The sequence below is a fragment of the Oncorhynchus kisutch genome, linkage group LG15 (assembly GCF_002021735.2).
Source record: "Oncorhynchus kisutch isolate 150728-3 linkage group LG15, Okis_V2, whole genome shotgun sequence".
In the NCBI taxonomy this organism is placed as follows: domain Eukaryota; kingdom Metazoa; phylum Chordata; class Actinopteri; order Salmoniformes; family Salmonidae; genus Oncorhynchus; species Oncorhynchus kisutch.
The window spans coordinates 46,347,191-46,358,271 of record NC_034188.2 but is presented as its reverse complement, the minus strand read 5'-3'; the positions used below and the strand labels follow the sequence as shown (position 1 = coordinate 46,358,271).

Genomic DNA, 11,081 nt, shown 5'->3' with positions numbered 1-11,081 from the left:
GCATAGTTTCCTAAGGACTCGAAGCAAGGCGACTATCTCTGTCGGCGCCACCTCAAGGAGGTGTAACAGTGATGAAAAGGCTATTCAATGTACAATAGTAGTCTTTTGTAGCAAGGAATATGTGTTAAATAAGTTTACATACATCATGACAGAATAGTTTAATGGATTCCTTTAAAGGTTTTGTAAGTAAGTTGTAACAGGCCACAGTCAGCAGTCAGAATTAACCTAGAGGCACCAAAACATCAACGTTTAGAGAAGCTTGGAGATTATTCCACAAGTAAGGTGCAAAGAGCTGATTTACATAACTCTGTACAGAGCAAAGGAATTTCCAGAGCTAGCAATCCCTGAGGCTGGGTATGATAACTCCGACTCATACTTCTAATGGTTATTATATATTTTAGCTACAGAGGGAGTTTACAGTATGTCAAAGAGCTTTATAAAGGCAAAGGGAGCAATGAATTGACTTATGTGACCTCGTCATGCTCTATCTGAACAACAGTATGCTTTCATTATTTTGCAGAAAAATCTTTATTGAATAATTAATGAATACGTGTAAAACTAAGTATATGTTGTTTTCCAGAATGCACAAAAATAATATCACTTGTGAATTATATATTTGCCGCCGGAAAATTCTAGGTATTATCAAGTGCTTGTCAAATTGTAAATGAGAGACTGATGAATTGTGTACAGCCTGTGTAAAAAACTAACCATAGTTCATGCCTTTCATGTGAATATGCGTGGAAGCCAGGACATGCTTAATGTGTTTAATTATTGGTCAATTACCATGAGACCATCAATTAGTTACTTGACAAAATTTCATGACTGCCACAGCCCTAGACATGACCCGGCTGAGTCTGTAAAGGGTTTTTCAGTTCTGAACTGGGTGGTTCTGTTCAGTTCTGAACTTGGTTGTTCAATTCAATCAATTTTATCCCCCAAGCGTCAATATATAGCTGGGCTTAAAAAGTAACATACAGAGAAAATATAATAGGACAAATCAGACCTGGGTTCTAACTCATGCATATTTAAAGATCCAATGCAGCCTTTTTTATAGAAAATAATTTCCTGGTAACAATTAAGCACCTTACTGTGATTGTTGCTTTTGACCATTTTAATTGGAAAACAAAAATGATTTCTTAGCAAAGAATTCTTCCAAGACTGTCTGGGATTAGACTGAGTGGGCAGGGGAAAACAACTAGTTTGTCACGAACCTCGCCGAAGAGGGTGCCTCTTCCTGTTTGGGTGGTGGGTGGTGGGCGGTGCTCGGCGGTCGTCGCCGGCCTATTAGCTGCCATCGGATGCCCTTTCCATTTGTTTTTGGTTATTGGGTAATTGGGTACACCTGTTTTGTATTAGGGTTTGTTTGTAGGTTATTTAAGGGCACTAGGCCGCTGGGTATTTGTGCGGGCTTGTTTCTTGTTACTCTGTGTTTGATGGTGTTATTTGTTCGTGTCTTTATTCTCCGGACTATTTTACGCCCTGTGTGTTGGCGTGACAGTTTTTGTTGCGCTGGTGAATAAATTTGACAAACGACTGAACCCTGCTCTCTGCGCCTGATTCCACCCACCACTCCTAGTTTATCGTAACATAGTTGTTACTGGCAGAGGTTATGAATTATCTTTATTATTGGTCTATTGGTTATGCATTTGTCCCAACATTTTTTATGACCTCATGTCTCTCACATCTGCATGTTCACAATACATTTTCTAATTTATTATTCAATATGAATATTTAATGTAATTTATAAGCAGAATTTTTACTGGTGTGGTCAAACACTTTCACCGTAACAGCAGGTGGCAGTGTCGCTGCGAAACTGCCTCCAGTGTTTCACACAGATAGAAGAAGTCGGACTTCCTGTTAACTTCCGTAAACAAAATGCTAGTTAGCTAATTCAAAATTATGAACACGATAACATGTAATGCTTCAAATTGATCACTTTATGGTAAGTAGCTAATTAACTCGCAAAATACCCATAGGCAACAGCCAGAATTGTATCAGTTACCAAAATCTTGCCAAGCAAATAACTTTGCAAGGCTTGTTTTGACATTGGCTAACTTGCTAATGTTTGTAACTGTTGTACGTTAGCTACACTCCGTTGTATACTCTTAGTTTGATCTAGATTGTATACTTTGAATAGCTTTACAATAAAAAATATGTTGGCTGGCTAGCTAGCTATTTAGTGTTGTTTTGTTAACTTAGCTTTCTTTAAAAAGCATCAAACCTTTTGCCACTGATTCAGCTTCACTACCAAGCTAATTTGCTAGCTAAGTATTGCTAATCAAACCCATGAACTATGATGTGCAGTAGAGGGATTTTTGATTTGTCATTGAGGTCTTGTTACCTTCATAGCATGTTGATTCAAAGGATTTCCCCCCACCATCTCGATGTCTCATGGAAATGCCAACTCGTTAACTTCTCACACTGGAAGAAATGGAGAACTGCTGGAGTGTTCAAAAGCGGAGACAAATGGAGCATCTGCAACAGACAGAGTGCTGCCAGTGAGAATTAATGGAGGTCCTGGCGTAAGAGCCCGAGAGCCAGTTATAAAAAAGCTGGGTACCAGCAGCACTGCCTTCATTGGACCTGTATGCTGTCCTCCTAAGGCAGTCCAGAGAGCTCCCAAACCCCCAAAAGTAAGGAAATTTTCCAAACCTAACATTGAAGAGACACTGAGTGAGTTCTACAAAGAGCTTGAGGAGATTGATCCAAAAGACAGCGTTGACAGTAGCACGGCCAAAAATGAAGGCTCAGTTGATTTACTCACGGCTCATAACCCACCCCCTGCAAGAGAAGTGTCAAACGCAAGCCATGGCCATAAGCAACCTAATCATGTGCCTTGCCCACACTGGTATGACAACGAGCCATACCAACCCAGGAGACCGATACCTAAGGGGCCCAGCTATGGTCCCTACTCAGATCATAATCACTGGCAACCTCCCCCACCTTTCCACAGTCAGCCATACTACAGGTTCCACAGACCTCCCCACCGCTTCCTGCCACCACCTCCAATCCCCTGCCTCCCGCCACTACCTCCCACAGACCACCGGTATCACCCCCAACGAGAGGGCTCCCAGCAGGTCCCACCTTTTCACAGGTTCCCTGTCCCTGATGGGTACAGGAACTCTCCAGACTTGGATGGCCATGCCTTTCCCCCACAGCACTCTAACAACAGAGACAGAGGGGGCTACGGTTGGAGAGATGACAAGTATGATCAGCAGAGTAATGACCAGCCTTATAACCAGCAAGGTTCTTCTGAATGGCAGCAGAGGTTTGACAGAGCACCTGAGCCACCTCTGCCAGAGGATCAGCACCAACCACCAGAAGATAAAACATATGACTATGATCCTTCTCTGGTTCTCATTCTGATGAGGGGAGCCCCGGGATCTGGAAAATCAACACTGGCCAGGTATGTTTTTATCAGGGAAACATTGTTGGGTAACTAACAAACTATAATAGGTTTAGAACAAGTATATAGACATTTTATGAATCAGTAATAAAACAGTTGTAAATGTGTCTTTTTCAAGCATCAAGATTACAATCGCACAATTTCAACCAATAAGTCATACGTTAACTGTTTACTCATGTTTGAATGAATTTACCTCTATTTTAAAAGTATTTGTTTTGAGCCATTGCATGTGTGTTTCTCCAGGGAACTGCTGTCGACAGGCTCCAGTGGGCAGGTTCTGAGTACAGATGACTACTTCTCCCAGGAAGAAGGCTACCTCTACGATCCCAGTCTGCTGGGGGCCGCACACCACTGGAACCAGAACCGAGGTTGGCTCTATAGCAGTGTCTTTAAAAATGCGCTTGATTTTCTTTTCATGAAGTAGTAATAAATGAGGTCCATCGTTGCTATTGTTTTGAAATATATTTTTAAGGTATATTCAAATTTTATTGAACACATAGAGAATGACAGTGGGAAAGAGATTTGTCTAAGGGCAGTAGCTCTGAATCAAACCTATGCCGATACAGCCAGGCCACCATCATTGCTATTAATATTATATATTGTTTTATTGGATATGTTTAATTTATTATCTTGTTTGTTTTGTAAACATGTAAAAAAGGAGTGTATAAATGATTTTGCCTCAATGCTTTGTATTCTTTCAGCCCAAGAAGCCATGTGTAAATGCTGTTCTCCCATCATTATTGATAACACAAATATGCAAGCTTGGGAAATGAAGCCATATGTTAAACTGGTATGTTTATCCTGTTGTATTGTCTTTTTTGCAGACAGTATTTTCAGTTATCAAAAATCTACCCATTTGATGTACATTTGAATGAATATGATGAATACTTATTTCTTATCATGCAGGCCTTGGAGAGAGGATACAGTATCAACTTTCATGAGCCTCACACCAGCTGGAAATTTGATCCTGTCGAGTTAGAGAAGTAAGTCTGTCCATGATTGTCTGCAGTAAAAGATACTATCGTCATGTAAGATGCTATGTATTTAGGGAATATACATTATTCAAATTATATACGGTACATCGTAGGGCGTTCACTCGCTGCTCTAGAATGCAGGGGAAAACAGGTCAATTCAAGAGGGTGCTACTAACTTCATGTCAAAACATAGTTTTCTTTGCCTCATGTCGTCATAAATCAAATACAATGATTAGATTGTTCTCTACAGTATTATAATCTTACTATGCTTGTACTAACAGTGTTGATGAAATAAGAACATTAGTTTGTTGTGACCGTTTATAGTTTAGACTGTGCTGCTCTTAGTTGTATCTCTTCCATTTTCGGCATTTGGAGGTGTTTCCACGCATTGAACCAATCCAAATCAACTTTACACCCTTGTCAGTTTCATCTCCAGATCATTGGCTTTAACCACGATCAATCTATGTTGAGAGGGGCTGTTATGGCGATTTAAATGGCCACACCAACAGAAATCCACTTTTTCGAGGTGAAAGATGATGGCCAGAGTTTACCCATGATGTACAACGATTTATGTCAAAGGGTCATTTTTGTCAAAGTATGATATATTTGGCCTTAACGTGGGAAATCTGAAGTGAGACATTTGTGGCAATCCGTGTCAATGCCGTGTCTTCCTTGAAAATTATAGGTGGGTCTAATACTGATTGGTTAAAAGCGCATTCCAGCTGGTGTCTATTCCACAAATTACAACAGGCTAAATCTATGACGTTAAAATGCCTATTTACTCTGTTCCATCTGACTGCGCAATCCACTGTCTCATCAGCCCAGCCAGGCAAGTTATAAACTTGATCTCTACTATAAAAAGCATCTTGACATTATCTCACATTATTTAAGACTAACATTTAGTTTTCAACAGAGGAAATTTGTATCAACCTTTGTCTATGTCTCCGACATTTGCATCATTGTTTCAATATTCATATTCGATCTCCAGCTGTCCCATAGTAATGAACGTGTAGGAGTCCGGATGAGATATGCAGGCAGCGTTTCTCAGCAAGTTGAAATCATGAATCAGCTGGCTTCATTTTTATGGATATATACAAAGAAATGTCAATTGAAAAAAGGTTCAACAAAAAGAAGTGCAGCTAGTTTGCAGTCTTTGCAGCTTCAGTTTGAAGTTATTGTGTTAACTGTGTTGTTGGCTAGCTCCTTTAAACAACAGTGTTCTGACGAGAGAGCAACAACAACAAAAAATCACTAGAAAACAGCTTAAACAAACACAAATGCAGCTACTGTTATTCTGGCTGCATTGTTTGACGTGACTAAGTTAGCTGTAGTTGGCTAACTAGCAAGCAAAGGATAAGAACGTTGCCAGCCAGTATGGCAATGGAACATTTAGAACAAACGTCCATAGATGCAGAACCAAAAGACTGAACGACTGAGTCGTGTCTCTCGCAACCCGAACCAATAGAACGAACGACCAGCCGGCTTGGATAGCAACCCTATATTTGTATCGGGGCTATATCTTGTGGAAGGATTAAATAGTATGAATAAATGCATCAAAGTGTTTAAAGAAAATATGTCAATCATTATTTGAATATGTTGGTAACCCATTGTATAAAAGTCATAATGCACTTGAAGCCAGTGTTTGGAGGATATATTGGCACGGTTTGCCAATATATCCTCCAAGCACCTGTGCCAAAATATCCTCCAAACGGTTTCTCGGGCATTATCACTTAAATGATACGGCACCCACGGAAGAAAAACAAGTCCCTTATCTATGTTGTGCTGTTACATTTGTATTAGTGTTTCGTATCCGATGCCCAGGATGTTACATGTCATTTGCTGTGTGCATCATGGGCAAAGTCGTAGTTTCCTATCATTTCACTTCCCCTGTGAGAACCATGAGCACGGTCTGACTTGGCTTTGCTGTACTGAAGCCTAGCAGCAGCCTACCTACTATAGGATGCACCTTAGCTAGCTACACTGACACCTGTCTGTGCCCTATTTGTTGATATGGATCCACTCCCTGTGGAAATCACCACAACGTTCCTTCCCACCCCCAATTTATGATTATGTATTGTAATGAATAGACATTACAATTACATAATAGCCTGCATCATTCTTCGGACGTGGAACGTTAACGAACATTTCCGCTCTAGGACTAGATAAATCGAAATAGCAGCGATAACTTCCTCTGGAGGGGTCCATTAAAGGGAAAGACTCAGAAATACACCATGACAACTGGAACAGATCACTTTCGAGGAGGGTAGATGCTTTGTAAATGAATATACTGTGTGTATAGAAACCGTGCATTCGAAAGTATTTAGACTCATTGAATTTATCAAAATTATTAGGTTACAGCTTTATTCTAAAATGGATTAAATAAAATGCCCTCATCAATCTACACACAGTAACCTGTAATAACAATTTGAAAACAGTTTTTTTGAAATGTATTACTATTTAATCCACTTTAGTATAAGGTTGTTGGATTCTGGGTTAAACTTGGAACATTGCTATCCTAGAGCGTTGATACATCAGAGGTAAGACTGGTATCTGAGGGGTGATAGAGACTGGTTTTTACATTTTACATGATAGAGACTTGTTTTTACAAACCTTGAATGAGACTCGTTTTATAGGTTAACACCCTATAATTGAATGCCTGTTTTTTATGTTTTGCATGAGGACATACTTTATAGCTTATTTATAAAACAAATCGTATGTAGAGCAGAAGAAATCTCCCAATACACCCGTCCTTCCCCCCTCCAGGAGAAACAAGCACAGTGTGTCAAGGGAGAAGATTGGGCAGATGCTGGAGCGGTTTGAGCTGCCCATGTCCTTGGACATTGTGATGAACTCCCAGGAGCCCATTAGACCCACAAGACATATCTCACAGCAGCAGAGACACAGCAGGGCCAACCACTCAGACTTCCACTAGTCTCGATGTCCTGGTGTATTCATTAGTGTACACCACAGCAAAATGTTCTTCACTTTCGCAAAACGCTATGCGAAGGAAAACAAAAGCAAGTCTTTCTTATTGCAAGTTTAAGTAGTCCCTCCCCATTTCTGCTTTCCCCCCCTAGTAAAAACAACCCTAATGACTATCAACCAACCACAGTCAATGATCAGAGACAGCTGTATTACAAATTTCTTTTTTAAAATGATACTACCAGCATTTTACAGGATTGTTACTGTATTTGATTTATACTGGCAGAATTTAAACCTATTTTTGTGAAAATAACATTTTCAGTGGCACTGAAGTCACTTTTTTTCCTATGTATTTCAACTGTATAAATTACAGGGTTTTTATTTATTTGTACTATTTTCTCCATTGTAGAATAGTAGTGACATCAAAACTATGAAATAACACATATGGAATCATGTAGTAACCAAAAAAGGGTTAAACAAATCTAAATATATTTTCTATTTCTTCAAAGTAGCCATTCTTTGCCTTGGTGGCAGCTTTGCACACTCTTGGCATTCTCTCAACCAGCTTCACCTGGAATGCTTTTCCAACAGTCTTGAAGGAGTTTCCACATATGCTGAGCACTTGTTGGCTGCTTTTCCTTCACTCTGAGGTCCAACTCATCCCAAACCATCTCAATTGGGTTGAGGTTGGTGTGATTGTGGAGGCCAGGTCATCTGATGCAGCACTCATCACTCTCCTTCTTGGTCAAATAGCCCTTACACAGCCAGCCTGGAGGTTTGTTGGATCATTGTCCTGTTGAAAAACATATGATGGTCCCACGAAGCGCAAACCAGATGGGATGGTGTATCACTGCAGAATGCTGTGATAGCCATGCTGGTTAAGTGTGCCTTGAATTCTACATAAATCACAGACAGTGTCACCAGAAAAGCACCATCACACCACCTCCTCCGTACTTCACGGTGGGAACCACACATGCAGAGATCATCCGTTCACCTACTCAGCGTTTCACAAAGACACGGCGGTTGGAACCAAAAATCTAACATTTGGACTCATCAGACCTAAGGACAGAGTTCCACTGGTTTAATGTCCATTGCTCATATTTCTTGGCTCAAGCAATTATCTTTTTCTTATTGGTGTCCTTTAGTTGTGGTTTCTTTGCAGCAATTTGACCATGAAGGCTTGATTCACACAGTCTCTTCAGAACAGTTGATGTTGAGATGTGTCTGTTACTTGAACTCTGAGAAGCATTTATTTGGGCTGCAATTTCTGAGCCTGGTAACTCGAATGAACTTATCCTCTGCAGCAGAGGTAACTCTGGGTCTTGCTTTCCTGTGTCGGTCCTCATGAGAGCCAGCTTCATCATGGCGCTTGATTGTTTTTGCGACTGCACTTGAAGAAACTTTCAAAGTTCTTGAAATGTTCTGTATTGACTGACCTCCATGTCTTAAATGAATGATGGACTGTCGTTTCTCTTTGCTTATTTGAGCTGTTCTTGCCAATATATGGACTTGGTCTTTTACCAGATAAGGCTATCTTCTGTATACCACCTATACCTTGTCACAACATAAGTGATTGGCTCAAACACATTAAGAAGGAAAGAAATTCCACAAGTTAATGTTTAACAAGGCACACCTGTTAATTGAAATGCATTCCAGGTGACTACCTCATGAAGCTGGTCACCAAGTCAAAGGGTGGCTTCTCAAATATAAAATATATTTTGATTAACACTTTTTTGGTTACTGCATGATCACATGTGTCATTTCATAGTTTTGTCTTCACTATTATTCTACAATGTAGAAAATAGTAAAAAATAAAAACCCTTGAATGAGTAGGTGTCCAAACGTTTGACTGGTAGGGTATACATTTCTTAATTCCATTATTTTACTTTTAGATATGTGTGAATTTTTAGATACTACTGCACTGTTGGAGCTAGGAACACAAGCATTTCGCTACACCTGCAATAACATCTGCTAAATATGTGTATGAGACCAATAGTTTGATTCGATTTTTTACTTGTACATTTTTGTCATTAAAAATTGTTAAATGGGTGTTGTGTTCTTCAAGTCTATCCTGCATGTTGTGTGTGTGTGTGTGGGGGGGGGGTCTTTTCATATGTAATATTAAGTTGAAGTCAGAAGTTTACAAACACCTAAGCCAACTACGTTTAAACTCAGTTTTTCACAATTCCTGACATTTAATCCTAATAAAAATTCCCTGTCTTAGGTCAGTTAGAATCACCACTTTATTTTAAGGATGTGAAATGTCAGAATAATAGTAGAGAGTGATTTATTTCAGCGTTTATTTCTTTCATCACATTCCCAGTGGGTCAGAAGTTTACATACACTCAATTAGTATTTGGTACAATTACCTTTAAATTGTTTAACTTGGTTCAAACATTTTGGGTAGCCTTCCACAAGCTTCCCACAATAAGTTGGGTGAATTTTGGCACATTCCTCCTGACAGAGCTGGTGTAGCTGAGTCAGGTTTGTAGGCCTCTTTGCTCACACACACTTTTTCAGTTCTGCCCACACATTTTCCATAGGATTGAGGTCAGGGCTTTGTAATGGCCACTTCAATACCTTGACTTGGTTGTCCTTAAAGCTATTTTGCCACAACTTTGGAAGTATGCTTGGGGTCATTGTCCATTTGGAAGACCCATTTGTGACCAAGCTTTAACTTAGCTTTAGCTTTAACTGATGTCTTGAGATGTTGCTTCAATATATCCACATAATTGTCCTCCCTCATGATGCCATCTATTTTGTTTAGTGCACCAGTCCCTCCTGCAGCAAACAACCCCACAACATGATGCTGCCACCCCCGTGCTTCACGGTTGGGACCAGAGGACCAGAGGACATTTCTCCAAAAAGTATGATTTGGAGTATGATTGTCCCCATGTGCAGTTGCAAACCGTAGTCTGGCTTTTTTATGGCGGTTTTGGAGCAGTGGCTTCTTCCTTGCTGAGCCCTTCAGGTTATGTCAATATAGGATTCGTTTTACTGTGGATATAGATACTTTTGTACCTGTTTCCTCCAGCAACTTCACAAGGTCCTTTGCTGTTGTTCTGGGATTGATTTGCACTTTTTGCACCAAAGTTCGTTCATCTCTAGGGGACAGAACGCATCTCCTTCCTGAGCAGTATGACTGCTGTGTGGTCCCATGGTGTTTATACTTGCATGGTATAGTTTGCACAGGTGAATGTGGTACGTTCAGGCGTTTGGAAATTGCTCCCAAGGATGAACCAGACTTTTCTGAGGTATTGTCTGATTTCTTTAGATTTTTCCCATAATGTCAAGCAGAGGCACTGAGTTTGAAGATAGGCCTTGAAATTCATCCACAGGTACACCCCCAATTGCCTCAAATTATGTCAAATTAGCCCATCAGAAGCTTCTAAAGCCATGATATTTTCTGGAATTTTCCAAGCTGTTTAAAGGTAGTCAACTCAGTGTATATACATTTTTGACCCAATGGAATTGTGACAGTGGAATATCTGTAAATAAAAATAAATACAGAAATATCTGTAAACAATTGTTGGAAAAATGTATTGTGTCATGCACAAAGTAGATGTCCTAACCGACTTGCCAAAACTATAGTTTGTTAACAAGACATTTGTGGAGTGGTTTTAAAGTTAAAATTTTAATGACTCCAACCTAACCTACCTTATGTAAACTTCTGACTTCAACTGTAGTTATTGGGGTATGCATCTATCAATGCCGAACTGTACGTATCATTCCATTCCACCTAGTGAAAATCATTGGGTGTTAGTTTGCTTTCACTTAAG

The 11,081-nt window shown here is 39.9% G+C and overlaps 1 protein-coding gene across 1 annotated transcript; it reads left to right on the top strand.

Moving 5' to 3' along the window:
- The first annotated feature begins 1,836 nt into the window (after positions 1–1,836).
- On the top strand, positions 1,837–8,301 carry LOC109906300 (NEDD4-binding protein 2-like 2). Its single transcript, XM_020503947.2, has 6 exons — positions 1,837–1,942; positions 2,350–3,406; positions 3,650–3,774; positions 4,108–4,196; positions 4,313–4,389; positions 7,144–8,301. Exons 2-6 carry the CDS (start codon positions 2,385–2,387, stop codon positions 7,310–7,312), a joined length of 1,482 nt encoding a protein of 493 aa, XP_020359536.1. The 5' UTR covers positions 1,837–1,942; positions 2,350–2,384; the 3' UTR covers positions 7,313–8,301.
- The last annotated feature ends 2,780 nt before the right edge of the window (positions 8,302–11,081 follow it).

Coding starts and splice junctions, on each gene's coding strand:
- LOC109906300 (XM_020503947.2), top strand. CDS start 2,385: ATGTCTCATGGAAATGCCAACTCGTTAACTTCTCACACTGGAAGAAAT. Junction 3,775..4,107: donor CCACTGGAACCAGAACCGAG/GTTGGCTCTATA, acceptor GTATTCTTTCAG/CCCAAGAAGCCATGTGTAAA. Junction 4,390..7,143: donor GATCCTGTCGAGTTAGAGAA/GTAAGTCTGTCC, acceptor TCCCCCCTCCAG/GAGAAACAAGCACAGTGTGT.